The sequence below is a fragment of the Parasteatoda tepidariorum genome, chromosome 5 (assembly GCF_043381705.1).
Source record: "Parasteatoda tepidariorum isolate YZ-2023 chromosome 5, CAS_Ptep_4.0, whole genome shotgun sequence".
NCBI lineage: Eukaryota > Metazoa > Arthropoda > Arachnida > Araneae > Theridiidae > Parasteatoda > Parasteatoda tepidariorum.
Window position 1 is genome coordinate 13248523 of NC_092208.1, and position 18148 is coordinate 13266670.

General features: G+C 31.0%; 1 protein-coding gene across 1 annotated transcript; it reads right to left on the reverse strand.

The window, feature by feature from the left end:
- Positions 1-1362: 1362 nt before the first annotated feature.
- Positions 1363-11546, reverse strand: LOC107454055 (BTB/POZ domain-containing protein 6). Its single transcript, XM_043044046.2, has 3 exons — positions 11181-11546; positions 5511-5799; positions 1363-2197 (listed from the first exon to the last, which is right to left on the reverse strand). Exons 1-3 carry the CDS (start codon positions 11227-11229, stop codon positions 1588-1590), a joined length of 948 nt encoding a protein of 315 aa, XP_042899980.1. The 5' UTR covers positions 11230-11546; the 3' UTR covers positions 1363-1587.
- Positions 11547-18148: the final 6602 nt, after the last annotated feature.

The following is an 18148-nucleotide window of genomic DNA, read 5'->3' on the forward strand; positions in this document are numbered from 1 at the left end:
GTACCACTCCGAAAGTGTTAATATTGATCTCGATTGGTTGTTCAATGTCTATTCAGTCATTAAAAGAATTTACACAGAATGTGTCTGAACTGCATTTAAATGTCTGCGAAATTGTGCTTGTACCGAGAAGTGTTCAGGATTAACAGTTAAAGATGTCCAAGATGAAAACACAATAAAGTTTCTTTTCCCCAAAAAATTAGGTAACAACCAATTTTGCCAATGGGTAACCTGTAATCGCGGCAAGGCGATCACTATTTTTTTCCTTCTTATTGTGTTGCATATTCTATGTTCTTAAGTTTAATCTTTTTTCAAGTACGTTTATTTTTCAAATCCAGCTAATCCTTTCATTTGGTTAAGAATTCGCGATCGCAACGCTCGAGTACGCCGTCTAGCGGGAGCCTGTAAATATCGGACATTAATTTATCACGTTTTCATTTAGTTCCATCAAAATCATTGACTGAATAAGACGCCATTTTTTAGCAGCAAATAAGAAACAAAATTTCCCTAAGGAAAAGGCCGAAGAACTTGAAAAAAATCTCCAGAATATTAGTAAATCTTTCAGGAACAGAACACGCCAAACATTTGAAGAAAAATTCCTCAATAATTTTTNTAGCCACAATAAAGAAGGAACGTTGCAATGGTACGTGCTACATTAACGACGTCTCTAGAGTAACTGAATGACTGTTCATATAGAAATCGCAGGTATTAGTCTCATACAACAACGCCCCCTATAGTTCGTTGCGATCGCGAATAGCATAATATTAAAATGTGCCGACCGAAATTAAAGAATTCTATAGTTTCTAAACTAAATTATCTTTCTTTTTAATCGATTTTTAAGAAGATCAAAGAGGAAAAACTGTTTATGGCCATTAAAGCTAGCAAAAAAAAAAAAAAAAACCAGTTTGTGCACGGACACGAACAGTTTTTCCATTTCACTGCCGATCTTCATTGAGTAATAACTCTCGGGAAGGTGGGGGTATCGATTTTCTATGTTCTTAATTTACCAAAATTTACTCTCCCTCAAAATGCAACACATGGAAATATCGTAATTTTAGAAAAAAGGGGAAATAAACCGTTGTTTCTCCTTGATTTATGATGAAAGAGAAACAACGGCGGGGTTTGGTGAGCGAAGCGATCAGGCGACGAATTATCCTACTAATACATTAAAAAAAAATATCAAGACACAGGAAATATTTTCGCAATCGATGGTTTTAAAACATGTGACCAATTGGATTGGTGTCGCACATATTTTCTCTGATTCATTTTCATTTGCTGTAATACTTACTTTTTATTCCAAAATTTTATTTTTAATTTTGGCAAGGAACAATTAAGAAATAAATTCAATTCAAGCCAAAAAGTAACTCAGCGTCTAACATAAAACTTTATTTCAAATCTTATGTTACAATTTGAATAGCATTTTTTGTTGAGAGAAAATAAAAAAGTTATTTAACATCTCGTTCTAAAAAAATAGTATCTCTCCCTTTTTATGTGATATATAAGGCAATCCTAACCATAAAAATGTAACAGAGAGTAAGTAAAAAGAATTAAAACACTAGTCATAACGAAAAGAAAATTCTGTTAACAGTATTAATTTTCCGAATCAACGAAAGAACGATTACATTCTCTGCCAAACCACGAGGGAAGAGGCCAGGATTCAAGGCAAACGATATTCATGAAAATGGCAAAACCTTCTTTTTCATCAAAGAAATCTTTGTGTTTAGATACCAGCAATCCAAACTCTTTGGGTTTGAGGAATAGGAAGTTCAGGCGAGGTAAGAAGGGATTCATGATCTCCCTTAGGGTAATATCTTCATGTTTGGCTGATTCCTGAGCACCCCACTCAAACATCCAAGTGATCAACTCATTTTCAGATTTCAAATTGAGAGCCGACATTTCGAGAATGGTGTTGATCATAGATCGGTTGATATTCCACAGGTCACGTGACTGTATGATTTCTCGGGTGTGTGTCTGAACGACTTTGTAGCAACGTTGTTCCAAGGTCTCCGAGCCTATGAATGAAGCTGCGTCTAGCAATTCGAAGACGTTGTCTTTGGTGGGCAAGGCACAGCTGAAGAATTCGCAGCACAACACCTGAAGGCCTTTAATTCTGTACTCTTTTGCTCCTTTGTACAACTTCAAGAGGAAGTTGATGTCATCGCGATATTTCTGCAGTTCTGTCTCGATGCCATAACAGTACCTGGAACAGTAGATAATTCCAGAAATATTACTTAAGATTTATAAAAGATTTTGTTTGATATTATTATTTATTTTAATTTTTAAAAGAAAACCAGTTGGAGAGGTCTCTTTCCTCCCGACACGACATCTATGATANTCCGAACTCTTTGGGTTTGAGGGATAGGAAGTTCAGGCGAGGTAAGAAGGGATTCATAATCTCCCTTGGGGTAATATCTTCATGTTTGGCTGATTCCTGAGTACCCCACTCAAACATCCAAGTGATTAACTCATTTTCAGATTTCAAATTGAGAGCCGACATTTCGAGAATGGTGTTGATCATAGATCGGTTGATATTCCACAGGTCACGTGACTGTATGATTTCTCGGGTGTGTGTCTGAACGACTTTGTAGCAACGTTGTTCCAAGGTTTCCGAGCCTATGAATGAAGCTGCGTCCAGTAATTCGAAGACGTTGTCCTTGGTGGGCAAGGCACCACTGAAGATTTCACAGCACAGCACCTGAAGACCTTTAATTCTGTACTCTTTAGCTCCTTTGTACAACTTCAAGAGGAAGTTGATGTCATCGCGATATTTCTGTAGTTCTGTCTCGATGCCATAACAGTACCTGGAACAGTAGATAATTTCAGAAATATTACTGAAGATTTATAAAGGATTTTGTTTGTTACCATTATTTATTTTGATTTTTAAAAGAAAACCAGTTGGAGAGCTCTCTTTTCTCCCGACACGACACCTATGATAAGAGAGGACCTAGGCAAGAATGGATTACGTTCTAGCTATGCTTATGATGACTTTTATTTAATTTTCAAAAATAAACTAATGTTGGATACCATGTCAATCTTCTTCTATCAAAAGGTACCTCCAGATTGAATCGAGCTAACAAGTCTTATATACTAGTGAATTAGTATTTAATATTTATAGTGGTAGTTACGCCACATTATTCCCCTTCCAGAATTTTATTTGTGATAGAATTCGATGAACGAATAACACTAGATGATTTATGTTGTTTTTATTTCTTTTTTATTTATTTATTTTATTTTTGATCATAATATTTTTCTTCGATTTTTGTTTATTTACCGGGAGACTTATTTATTTCACCGGATTTTTTTTTTTTTTTTTTTTTTTTTTTNTTTTTTTTTTGGCGCTACATTTTAAACAAATCACCTGATTAGTGTGAACTATCCATCGATGTAGGAGAGTTCATGGATTTTATTATCGACCATGTCAACCTTCATCTATCGAAAGGTACTTCTAGATAGAATCAAGTTAATGTGTGTTATATACAAGTGAATTGGTATTTAATATTTATAGTGGTAGTTATGCCACATATCTACTAGGCAATATGCTAGGAAACATGTAAAATACTATGCCGTCACCAGGCTTAGATGAAATGAAAAACTTTCTGCGAACACAAAATCTCAATTAAAAAAGATTCTGCGAGCAATCGATAATTGATGTAGTTTCAACCCTTTCGCTGCCACCTCATTTTGGCGAAATTTGTTCGAAATTCATTGATTTTTTAAAAAAAAATGTTTAATTTTTATCGATCTTTATATTGATTCATGCATACCATATGGATGAGTTTGGCAAAAAACAGAAAAAAGCTGAAAATAGAAATCCGAAAATGTGATGTGCGAAATAACTTTTTAAATAATTGAAAAAATACCTGAAATTTGAGCATGAAAAAAGTGTATGTAGGAAGCATTTTTCCCCAGAATATTATCAATATTTTAATAAAAATATGGATGAGATATTTTATTTATTTATTTAAATTGAGTGAAAATATGAATCTCAATGCGTGATTTTTAAATCACGCGAATACGAATCGCGACATTTAATTTTAAAGACACGTGAATACGAATCTCGATGTGTGATTTTAAAATCGCGTTAATACGAATCTTGTTCCGATTCTAAAATCACGTGAATACGAATATCAACATTTGATTCTAAAATCGCGAAAATAGGAATCGTGATGCGTAATTTTAAATTATGGAAAGGTAATTTTGAATTAGTGGGAAAAAGCGTAAAAGCGTCTTTTTTTCCTGTCAGGAATTTGAGGGAAAAAAAAAGCATTCTTTAAAAAAGCGGATTTTGTTTTATTTATTTTTATTTTTAAATAATAGTAAAAAAAAAAATTCCGTGATGATGACAAATTTTCCGAGAACGGAGTTCGCGTATATTGCATGAGTCTGGCCGTCACACAATTCAGAATTTGAGATTACAGACTGGCATTACAGATTTTTTTTTTCTGACAAAATTATACTAATATAAATCTAAGCCAGTATTTTTGGATGGACAGTTTAGTATTGTACAGTGCGAATAAAAAAGTGCTGTGGGCGGAAAGTACTTTATTCGCCGCGAGTGTAGGATGTCATAGAGCATATCTCAACACAGCTGGATATCGGCCCTCATGATCATGTGCCAGTTAAATTCAATCTTATAGTTCAATTTCAAATCTCAACGGTGACCTTAGCCCCTCTGATCATGTGCTAAATAAATTTTTGCTGTTGTTGTTTCTAATGACACTTGCCACACGGCAAGTGGCATTAGTGTGCGTGTGCGTTTCGTATTTTTCATGAGTGTGCGTTTCGTATTTTTCAGTAGCGCCATCTATGAACGAGAATTCGACTTCTGCCACACCATACGTCACACCCGTTTATAGGGCAGACCCATTGATGCACCCACAGATCGTAATTTTTACCTGAATCAGAAAACGATCGATCTCCAATCCAGTACCCTCAGAGGTATTGATTTGTTATGGGAACATGGAGGACTTTTGCGACTCAACAGATTTAACGTGCATCAGGCACTTTACTACACGGGGAGTCTTCGGCCAGTGGGGTTCGAACCCACGAACTCTCGGACATGGGCCCAGCGCCCTATCTACCAGGCTATCCCGGCCCAAATAAATTTTTTAAGGTTGATATATTTAAATTTACAAATGCAACCTTAATTTTTCGCTAATAATTAGAATCTTATTGTTTTTTCTTTCTTTTTTTACTGCAGATAGGTTACGTATGGATGTTTTTGATTACTTAATGCATATAGTTAAATATAACTTAGATATCACCGAAATTAAAAACATTTTCTTAATATTGAGCAACAACAAAAAATAATAACAAAGGTAAATCATTTCATTTCGAAAATTCGTCATTTTCGAAAAGGGAAAACTAAGCACTTTTTAAAAACGCTACGCACCAAGATTTATTCATAGAAAATAGAGTACCTTGCGAAGTTTACGCTATTGCAACAACAGCCTTAAGTATCATAGTTTAGGGGAATAATAGTTTAATTAAAATAATATTAAATAAAATCTTACTTGATCATGACTTCGAAAGCCGAAGGTGGCATTTTGGTAATCTCAACATTTTCGGTGATGGATTCCTTTTTGAAAAATATGCCTGCGAACACTGGACTCCAGATGGACAGTACAAGTTTGTGGCAGGGAAAGCAAATGTATCCATCACCGCATCGAACCTGGAATGTAACGTCAGTGTGCAAGCGATTCTCAAGATAGTACTGCAGTACTTTATCAGCTGTAGCAACAAATGGAACATTCACACTCTGTATCGAAGAGCATTCCTCTTCTATAACATCTATAAAGCTGCCTAGAAATAAGCAGAGGGGGCATTACGATCAGACGGAGATCAAAAATAACTTAATAAAGTTAGGGGTCTGTTTAGAAGAAATTTGGGTCCGTTAACGGATCCTTCACAAAATATCTTTTCATAGAAATGGACCCTTCACAAAATATTTTAACTTAAAAACGGACCCTTCACAAAATAATTTATCTTTTAATCGGACCCTTCACAAATTTCTTTACCTTCATCTTTGTTTTGTTAATTGAATAAACCCTTCCCAGTAGAAAGACAGATGTAAACAAACTAAATTTTGCCTTCGGCAGACGCTTCTTCCTTTATTCGTCCGAAATGAATATTCTGCGTTCAGCAGTATAGGCTAAATACCAAATATTTATATGTTGCATCGCTAATTTAGTATCTGCAATTGCTGTTTATTTTTGAAATTTTAATTTTTTTAAGTATAGTTTTACAATGCTGAGTATAATCTTGTATGTCTTTAAGATTTAAAAACTCCTTGAAAAAGTTTTTTTTTGCAATATCCGACCCTATTTGCACAAATTCACAAAAGCGGACCCTGGTTGAAAGAATGTGACTTAACGCTTATTTTATATTCACAAATTACGAGTAATTTTTTCACAATTTCACAAACACGGACCTTTCACAAAATGTCAAATAATTAAAAAAAACGAATCAATCCTTAACATAATGTTGCTTTAGTTAATGAAACAAAATTATCATTATTAATTGATGGTAGTAAGTTCTTTTAATTTAAGAGAAAAAAACATTAAGTAATTTATTTCTTGACTAATGTGTACTCAAATCCTTTCTAAAAAAATTTAAATGGCTGATTGAGAGAATTTTTTTTCTTCTCTTTTTTCAAAATAGAACTGGATTTGAAACTAAACCCATCACTTATTCGCAAGCTTTATTTAAAGTGCCAAGTTAAAAAACATTACTTTATGTTGCATAGGGACACGCGCTCTAATATCATTTTTTTTTTACTTTTCGCCCACCAAAAATAACGCTGTTTCCGAAAATGCCCAGTTACATATATCTAAATCTATACAAATGTATGAATACATTGAAATATATAAATAATTAAAAATATCATTATTGAAGTAGAAATTAGGATTTTGAGAAATAAGAAAAACATTTTACCTTACATTCATACCTAATTGTTTTCTTTTATTTGAGCGTTCTCATCTTCAAAGAAGTCTTAAAATGACTCCATAAATTCAAAGATGTAGTCTAACAATTATTTTGGTTTCGGTGTAATCGAAATGAGTGATTATTTTGACATAATTTGTAATTTCTTCCTTTTATTATCGTCGTTAAACAGCCGACCCAATTTTGGGTTTACGACTACTAATATTCAACTCCGTAGCCTTGTAGTGTTGAACCCAATCCAGAAGAGAAGGAAACTCCTGGATCATGTATTGGGAGAAATTTGTGAAGGTCTTTATGAAGGTTGTGGAGGTCTTTATGAAGGAACTAGTCCACATTTGCGTTACATGGAGAGGAAAACCATAAAAACCTCCCATGGTTAACCTGGCGGCATGAGGGGTTCTAACCCATGATCCGTCAACCACTGAGGATATTTTATTTCAGCACTGTGATCAGTGCAGGCCGGGTGCCGCCCAATTCACTTCATTGGCAGGCAAGCGCTCTGTATGAATAGCCTTTTTTGAAATTAGCAGTTTTATAACAGCATCAAATAGAAGTTTTAACATAGTATTAATTAATAAACAGAGTTGTTTATTGAAAAAAAAAGCAGAGTTTTAATATAATAAAGTACGAAAGGATTCTGTGGAATCTGTTACTTCAACACATTTCAAGTTTAAATTATATTAAATTTTTACATAAAGAAATAATGGCATAGATCAGGGGTTTCCAACTTACGTGAGGCCGAGGGCCGCCATTAAAAACACAAGTCAAATGGCGGGCCGCAACTTTATCAAAATTTTATATAGGACTCTTTTATGTTCGAAGGAACATTAAATATTACTGTCAGATTTTTATCAAGTTGTACAAAACAAAAGTATGGAATTACAAATTAAAATAAGAAGCAGATTTTTACCTGAGAAATAAATTTTTTGCACCGTTGGTATGTCAAATTTCACAGAAACGAAGAAATTAGGTTTTTTTTTAACGAAGAAAAATACTTTAAACCCAGATAGATTTTTAATGAAAATTTTCCGCAAAAAATGACAACTAATGTATTTTAGTTCGCGGGCCACAAAAAAAGGCTAGGCGGGCTGGATATGGCCTGCGGGCTGCCAGTTGGTAACCACTGGTATAGATGAAGGCAGAGCCGGATTATACCTTTCGTAGGCCCTAGGCATAGCCGTTTTTGGGCCCTCCCCTCCTTCCCCCACTCCTCCCCTCTTTTCAAAATATATGCCAAAATTTTCTTGAATATTTTTTTTTTTACATTTTTATTAATATGGATTTTAATTTACGAATTTGTTTATTGAACTTTATCTGCAATACCGACATACTGCCGATATTGCAGTTGATATCGATAATACCATTATCATTAGTTCGATCGATAACTATGTAAACACTTCACGTCAACAATACAACAACAAACCAGCAAAGAAAACAGTGAAATTGATAGTGAGATTAATTACAAGAAATATTTATACAGTAGAGAACCAATTATCTGGGATGCTCGGGACCATCGCTATCCCGGATGTCTGAATTTCCCAGTTTTCTGGATCGACCAAAAAGTGTCATTAATCGATGTTTTATCGAACCCGAATTACAAGGAAATTACACAAAAATTTGTCAGAATCTGAGATTAAACTAAAAGCGCAAAATTTGGTGAAAATTTACTCATCCGATTTAGAGAAAAACTTTGTAGATGAATTTTTACTATTTTCAAATTTATATGAACATAAATCTGCACAAGAAATGTTGAAGGCTCAAATTAAAGATAAACTTGTGAATACTTTTCCTAACGTTCACATTGCATTAAGAATATATTTGTCGATTCTTGGATCAAATGCAGAAGGAGAAAGATCTTTCTCCAGATTAAAATTGATAAAAAATTATTTGCGTTCAACAATGAATCAAGATCGTTTGGCATCGCTCGCACTTATGTCTATTGAATACGACATTTTGCGTAGTTTGGAATTCGACAGCATAATACAAGATTTCGTTGAATCCAAAAATCGCAAAAAAGTAATATATTAGATCATAAGATTCTGCAAAATAATTTATTACCGAAAAATATTATATTTTTATTTGTATCTTCATAATTTTGTGCAAAATACACTTGTTGTTTTTAAAGCTAAATTATTTTTGTCAACAAATTTTTTTCTCCCAAGTTTTTCGTAGGCCCCTGAATTTCGTAGGCCCTAGGCACGTGCCTAGTGTGCCTATAGGTTAATCCGGCCCTGGATGAAGGGTTTCCGAAATGTGTTCCACGGAACACAAGGGTACCATAGAAGGATCACAGGGGTTCCGAAGTTCAGGTCTTCCTTTAACCAGTTATGATCTTCGAAACCTGTATATATTTTTAATAATGCAGTAATTTTCAATCGATCATGAATATACTACTAATAATGCTGTAATTTTCAATGTATATTAAATGAATAATAAAAAAAAAATTCCACTTAAAAAAATTGCATTAGTATCTCGCATCGAGCCTTTCTATTTGAAATAAAATAACCAAACTCAACAATAATTTTCTCATAAAAATTCCCGACGTATATTTTATTCCTGTCTCGTTTTCATTTCAACTAAAACCATAATTTAGCTTATTCATTTTCAGCTTATGAATACACCAAATTCCAACTTCGAATTAAACAAAATGCCACTCCAGACTGGCGAATTCTTCTGTCTGACATGAAACCTGTCAAGTGTAAATAAGTGTTTTATCTAGAGTGAAAAAATTTCATTTTTCACATTAAATATTTACAAAATAATTATTTTTATATCATAGTTGTTCGCTGATTAATTTGCTCACAATTTTTTAATTTTTGTCTATTAAGTCTAAGGTTCCGTGACCGAAAAAAAGAATTAGAAACCTCTGGTATGGATGAATATTACAATTTTTAAAGATCTCTTTCTATTATTAAAATAGTTTCTTCAAATTACCTTTTGAGCTATAGAGCTTGAAGAAAAATTTTAGTTATTTAATAGTGGTCAATATCAAAGTATATTTATGTAATAAAAGGGTGGTTTTTCTTCAAGACATTTTCTTGCAATATAATGTAAGAAAAGAAGTTATGTTGAAATGTAATTATATATATATATATATATTATTTATAAGTTCAAAATGTAGAGAAAACAAGGGGAAAATTACAGAACAGTGAAAAAAGGGAAAAAAAGAAAAATAATTATAAAAATAACAAAAAAACCGGAAAAAAAAACAAAATTTTTTATAAAAATCCGGAAAATTAATTCATGTTTTATTCTGTTTTTTCCTTATATTCTATTTTTTACTACGTGATATTTTTATTTATTGTGTTCTATTTTGTGTGTAGTAATTTTTTGTAAAATTTTTTGAGTGCTTCTCACACTATTGAATTGACATATTATGCTTTGGCTATATTGATGCAATATTAGAAAGCACTCTTTTTTTGCGGATATTAATCGTGTGAGCTGATGAAAAGATTATATCTTTTATTTTCCGGATTTTCATAAAAAAAAATTTTTCTCCGGTTTTTTGTTATTTTTATAAAAATTTTTCTTTTTTTCCCCTTTTTTCATTGTTCTGTAATGTTTCCCTTGTTTTCTCTACATTTCGAACTTATCTTATGAGTTCTATTTGCTTGCAGCTTATGCGCAATAAATAAAACTTATTGTTTTTCTTAATTTTCTTCGTGTTTTTTTATTTTTATTTATTATGATATAGACATAAATATATATAATGTATCAGAACATTTTAAATAATGTTAATTACATAAGAATAGTAACATTTGACGTTGTGATATTTAAGTGATATTTTCAACATGAATAGTAACATATGAAGTATACAAATACGTTAACAGATTTTGATTTGCATGAAAATAATAGGTTTTAAACAGAGTTAGGTGCAGGTTTCGGATACGATGCTTAAACGGTTAAAAACTGACTCATGTCAAAATCTTGCGCACACTTTTTTATACATAAACAATCAAATTTTCTTAATGACTATTAAACTAGTTTCATTTTGTTTAGCTATGAACACAATATGTTCAAGGGATATCAACTAACGCAATAATAATAAATGTATGAACACATTATAAATTGTATAGAGTAGTGGCTAAACACTTTATTTTACGAAAGGGTATTTTATCTTTAAGAAAATTCGTTTTCAAGGAACGCTATAACAAATAAAATGGCGATTTTCGATTAAAAGCACGAATGGCTAAATAAGCATTAATATAAAAATGTAAGAGATTAGAAATCAAAATACATACCGGAAATTTTTTCTTCCTTGTCAATTGTTGCTTCAGAAATAGAACTCATGTTTTACATTTAAATTAATTTTACCTTAGAACATTGACACACTGTTACCAGCTTAAAGTGTTTCGGATATCAGAATAAGACATGTGACGACGTTTGGCTGTTCGCCAACAATTTTGAAAATTCAGTTTCACTTTCACTTTCATACTTAACGTGGAATAAATGGAAGTATCAAATCTAAATGAAAATAAAAATAACTTACTATTTCTATAAGCAAAATTATTTTTACTAGATCTATACCAGTGGTTTCCAACTGGCGGCCCGCGAAGAATTTTTTTGTGGCCCGCGAACTATTAGTTGTCATTTTTATCTATCATATTATCAACTATTATCATATTAGTTGTCATTTTTTTTACGGACAATTTTCGTAAGAAATCTATATGAGTTCAAAATACTTTTCTCGTTAATAAAAACCTAATTTCTTCGTATCTGTGAAATTTAGCACACCAACGGTACAAAATTTTTTTTTTCTCAGGTTTTGCATCCAAGAAAATATTTGTTCAAATTTAAAAATAATCGTGTATGTTGCTCTTTTTTATTTCATTTTTTGTATCTTGTGAATATAATTTAGCATGTGTGTATCCGAAATTCTCCGATTTAACTTTTTGAAACCACTCATTTTGGATGAAAATATTTACACAAATATTTGTAAATTTTAAATTTAAAATGTAAATATCTAATCTCTGGTGGTTGCAGCAAACAAACCTTAATTTTCTCATTGAACATTTTGTGTGCTACTATGTAAGTTTTAGTACCAGCTTTTTTAAAGTTTTATATCCTGACAATTATATATCTGTTGCACATTAATTGTTTAATACATAGGTGCACATTAAAGTTATTGCAGCCCGAATCTTTTAATATGAAATTAAATATTTTTGAAAATCTACTTCTTATTTTAATTTGTAATTCAATACTCTTGTTTTGTACAACTTGGNAGACAAACCTCAATTTTCTCATTGAACATTTTGTGTGCTACTATGCAAGTTTTAGTACCAGCCTTTTTAAAGTTTTATATCTTGACAATTAGATATCTGTTGCACATTAATTGTTTAATACATAGGTGCACATTAAATTTATTGCAGCCCGAATCTTTTAATATGCAATTAAATATTTTTGAAAATCTACTTCTTATTTTAATTTGTAATTCAATACTCTTGTTTTGTACAACTTGGTAAAAATCTGACGGTAATATTTAATGTTCCTACAAACATGTAAGAGTCCTACATAAAATTTTGATAAAGTTGCGGCCCGCCATTTGATTTGTGTTTTTAATAGTGGCCCCCGGCCTCATGTAAGTTGGAAACCCTATATCTATACTGTATATTAACTTATTCTGAAAAATTACTTTTCAGTCAGAAGTACTAAGAACTCTATACTGTATATCAACTTATTCTGAACATTACTTTTCAGTTTTTATTTAATAATTGAAAGCGAACTTAAAATTTTATAAAATAATGCGAATCTGAATTGAAGATCGATCGTTCTTTGGTTCAGATCAAAATTACGATCTGTGGATAAATGAATGGGTCCACCCAATAAACGGGTGTGACGTATGAGTGTGACAGAAGTTGAATTCTTGGTTATAGATGGCGCCACTGGAAAATAAGTACAATCTCACCCCTTGCCTTAATGGCCTACGACAACAGCAACAACATTAATTACATATAAAATAATATTATAATAATTATATTGAACTGCGATGGCTCAGAGGATAGAGCGTTCGCCTTCCAATGAGGTGAACCTGGTTCGAATCGCAGCGATGGCTGGTTGATACGAATTCCGCATCCGGCTTGCACCGACCACAGTGCTGACGCTAAATATCGTCAGTGGTAGACGGTTCATGGGTTAGAGTCCTCTTGTCGTCAGGCTAACCGTGGGAGGTTCTCGTGGTCTCCAGGTAACGCAAATGCGAGTTAGTTCCATCAAAAAATCTACCACGAAGTCAAATTTCTCCAGTACTTGATTCAGGAGTTCCCTTGTCTTCTGGATTTGGTTCAAAATTACTGGGCTATGAAGTTAAACATTAGTAAGTATTAAGCTCAAATTTGGGTCGGCTGTTCAACGACGGTTGTAAAATGGAATATAATAATTTTATTGATTAATGATAATATTAATTGTACTAGTTAATTATAATTATTAACGCTACTAATAATTTGTAAAAAATTTTTATCAACTGAATAACCAATGCTTTGAAACCAAATAAAAAAAAAAAACAATTTTTAAAATTGTAGAAAGTGATTAGAATAACTTTATTCATAAATTAAGTGATAAAAAAAACTTCCCAGAGACCCAGAGTGGGAGAGTGAAGAATTTCTTTTGCTTTTGTACGTTAGCAGCCGAAAGAAGCCGAACTTTCCCGATCTCTCGGTAAATGCACTTATTAAAGGTTAGATCAGCTTCTTGAAGTGAAAAAAAAAAANTTAGATCCGCTTCTTGAAGTGAAAAAAAAAAAAAAATTAACTTCGTGAAGGCGTATAGGCAGAAAAAGTTTTAAAATAATTATTTTTTAAAAGAAGAAATTGAACCAAATGTTGCCCAATATTGATGGATGCTAGTTCCAATTTAATATTTTAAAATTAAAAAAAAAATTTAAAAAAAATCTTGCATTTTCAAAACACATTTCAGAACCCAAAATTAAAATTTAGTTAAGACGCTGTGATAATATTCCCGAGAATTGAGCAGAAAATAAATGCAACTGATTTTTTAATGAGCCAAAGCTGCTGTCTTTGTTGCCTGGATACACGGAAAAATTTTGAAATTATATTTTTTACATAATACATAGCATGCACACATTTATATATTGTAGCACATACAATTCGTGAGTCAAAATGAATGACTCAATTTCTCATGTATGCTATAGTATGCATCGTGTTATAAATGTCTTAATTAAAAATGCATATGCATGCAGAGGTTATACAAGCAAGTTTTGAATGTGCTTTTTACAAATGTTCAGTGTGCCCTCTCTTTCTTATATGGCATACATCAACTTTAAAATAATAATTTTTAATGATAACTTTATGCAGCATATTTGCCTCGATGATGGCTTGATAGTAGCTGTGATACTGGTTTTCTAATCAATGAACCCGAAAGCACATACATGCCACTTTTTTTGAGCCCCGAAGGGAAAAGATCACAAAAGTGAGATCTGGGGACCGTGCTGGCCAATGCAAGAGTCAATTATTTGCCATAAAGAGACAGTTATTGTGCTAGATAAAATGCGTCGCTTTTCTATCCGTATTGTTTTCACAGAGAAGCTGATAACTATTAGACTTCCAGCACCATCTATTGCCGATTTTTCAAAACTTGCTTACATTACCTCTGCATGTAAGTACATTTTTGATCAATACATTTATTACGTGTCGTATAGTATGTTTAGGTACTTTTCCGTTAGTCGGGTGCAAATGTCGCCAATTGCGAACCAAACGCGAGCCAAGTCGCCAAGCGATGCGAATGACAAAACAGTCAACGGAATAAAAGTCGAAAAAAAGTTCAACTATAAATAAATATGTATTAATAGTGACCAAAACAAGTTCAATTATAAGCAAATATTAATGAATTGTTAACAATAGAGTTTTACCCCAAAAGAATAGTTATAATAATTAGTTTTACCCAGAGGCGTATCTATGGAAAGAAGCGCCTATGGCAAATCGCGTACTGGCGCCCTTCCTAAAATATTTATATTCTCTTTCTTTTCTCATGCAATACGAAATAAAAGCATTGTTTGAAGTATTTAACCCTTTTGACAATGTTTCAAAAAGATTGCATTGCATTTAAAAAAAAAATAGATTCATAAATAAATAAAAATTAACTATAACAATAAAATTATCTCTTTTTAATTGCAATGCATTCACGTGTGTTCGCGGTTAGAAATAAAAAAGTCTGTTTTATCGTATTTATAGAAGATTCTATTGCGTTTTTTCAACTGTCAACAAAAATTCTAACAATTTGTTTAATTAAGTACAATTATATTTTAAAGTTTTACAAATATAATTAGGTAACTAACAAAAATACGCACGCGGAACAACAATAACAAGTACAACAACAGCAAGAAGAACTATGACATAATCGGATGATTAAACAATATTTTCAAAATTAAAACTGAAGTAAGTTTGATTATTTTAAAAAAATAATCATGCTTTGCTAACATGAAAACAATAAAATCATCACAATTCATGAAAGATCACAGTGTAAATAATTACCATTTGCTATGACGATTACAAATAAAATAGCTACAATCAAATTATATATTTTGGTTAGTTTATTGACTGTTCAATAAAAAAACCGGCTCTCGTAATATAGTTATCTAAGTTTTACAAGCATTATATAATAACAGATGTTAAGAGAAAACATACACATAATTAAACAAAACTCTCGACTAAATATATACAATACATTCTATAATGAGAAATAAATTAGAGGAAGTTGACATTTTAGTTTAAGAATATCTAGAAATAATTAATTTGCAAACAGTGAAAAAAAAAGGGCGAAAAGTAAAGAAATAGACCAGAATACATTCTGGTCTATTTAAAAAAAAAATTAAATTATGAAAAAATCTCTCTTCCTCACAATGGAATAAATTAGAGATAAAGCAAAAAAATTAAACAGATTTGAATTATAAATTTTTTAGACGTTCAGTGAGCAAAAAAATAAATAAATAAACGGACTACCCTGATAAATTTTGATCTAATGATCAGATCTTTACGTACTTCTCATCTCAATAGTTCAGGGGGGTGACTTAAAATATGTTAATCACAAAATCAATACAATTTACTAGGTCAATAATGATAACAAAGAGGAAAATAAACGCACTGAAACTTTACATTATCAATTCAAATTGGAAAAGCGCATAAAGCAGCTGAAACGAAATTTGTATTATATAAACTAGAAATAAGACATAAATTCTTAATAATTAAAAATAAAATATAATATATAAATGTGTGTTTGCAGAACAGTACTGCAAACATACATTTATATATTATATTTTATTTTTAATTATTTTTAATTATTAAGAATTTGTCTTATTTCTAGTTTAAAATATGTCAATTAATGTGTGCAGGGGCGATATTTTAAATTACGAAATCAGACACTAAAACGTACTTTCTCTGAATCAACATGCCATTTTTTCGTCGGATTTGGATTTTTATACCCCAAAATATAGGGAGTAGAAGCAATTTAAGAAGTAACTCGAGAGCATTTCAAGAGAATTGAAAAAAAAATTTCACGCAATTATAAAGGTCGTTTTTAATTGTGTAAATTGCTAAAAAATAACTTTTAATAAATATTTATCATTTCATTTAATATTAGTTGCAAACAGAATTCAATTGTATAAGGCAGTGTTTCCCAAAGTGTGGTACGCGTACCCCCAGGGGTACGGAACAGTTTAGTGCGGGTACGCGTTCTTATGCGAAATATCTTGCAACAAACGAAAATTTCTAAAATTTTTATTTAAAAACAAACCTAGCCATACATATTTTTCTATTGGCTATTTTTTGCAGAGTTAACAGTTAATTATTTATGGTGTCAGCAGCCAGTTGTGATTTTCAACTTTTGTGCAATTTTTTTATAGTAAAAAATACATTCATTTTTTTTAATTAGGGGTTCACAGCGTTACGAAAAATTTAGAAAGGGTACACAAAATTCATAAGTTTGAGAAACACTGGAATAAGGTATTTATTTTTTACATCGTTTTAAAGGAATGTAATTTAACAAGGAAAAATAGAATATTTTAGCGAAATTGATCGAATAGTTTCTAACCAATCAAATTTTAAGAATCCCATTTTTTTTAAAATTTGATTTCTCAGGAATCCGAACTCCGTATTCCAAATATATGAATTTTGATTTAGACCAACCTGCATAACAGGTTTCTTTTCTTCCCTTTAAAAAAAAAGAAAAAAAGACTTTTTAAAACTTATTAAGTAAACAAAATTAATAATTTTAAAAGTTGCTTTTAAGGAAAAAGAGAAATATAAATCATTGGAAGATTTGAGGAAAAAAGAGGGCTTTTTGTTTCTTTATGAAAATACATTATAAGAATGCGTATGCTTCATAATTAAATAAGTTCCAATTTTTCAATACATAAGATGTTTAGCTTATTGCTTTTTTACATGATTAAAATAAAGATATTTCTTAAATGAAAAACAATTATTGTGATTGTTACTTTATTGATAATTTTTTTTCGAGTTACTAAACTGTTGTAATGATTGGTTCTAAATTACATATTATAGCCTTACTATTATTTTGTCACCATTTTACTTTGATTATAAGAGATAAATATAATATATAAATGACGGACACTTTATGAACACTTTTAAAAGCAGTATAATAATTTTTTTCGAGTAATATGGTATGGAGTGATATAAATGTGATGTATGTGATATTTATTGTAAAATACTTATAAAATTAAAAAAAAAAGTAATTATTTAATCTTTTATTTTTAAAGATGGAAATTGGTAATCTGAAATAAAAGAAAGGATATAGAAGAAAGTTTTGTGCCCGAGATGCTATGTTAGCATGATTTATAACTAGAAGAAAGTTCGATAAATAGTAAATAAATGTAATTTAAAAATACAAAACAAATATGTCTTTATAAACTAAAAAACTTATTATTTTTTTCAAATTCGTAAGTAGAAGGATTATTGAAACTTAATTTAAAGCATTAAAATATAATAAAAATTTTGTGAGGTAATAATACTTTTGTGACTTAGAGTACAAAAAAAAAAAAAAAAAAANTGAACTTTTTTTTTAAAAAAAAAAAAAAAAGAAAGAAAGAAACGCCCACAATCGATAGTATGTTTCTTAATCTAACCATTCAATGAAAAGAAGGAAGAAAAAAAAAAAGAAAAAAAAAAGAAACACTTTTCCGAATGGTTAAACCCAAAATCTATCGATTAATGATTGGAAAGAAAAACATTTCTCGGTTAAT

What these genes read in the sequence shown, in the direction of transcription:
- LOC107454055 (XM_043044046.2), bottom strand. Translation starts at nt 11,229, where the DNA reads ATGAGTTCTATTTCTGAAGCAACAATTGACAAGGAAGAAAAAATTTCC. An exon ending in CAAGGAAGAAAAAATTTCCG is followed by an intron (nt 5,800 to 11,180) that starts GTATGTATTTTG and finishes GCTTATTTCTAG; the next exon opens with GCAGCTTTATAGATGTTATA. An exon ending in GCTTTCGAAGTCATGATCAA is followed by an intron (nt 2,198 to 5,510) that starts GTAAGATTTTAT and finishes CTACTGTTCCAG; the next exon opens with GTACTGTTATGGCATCGAGA.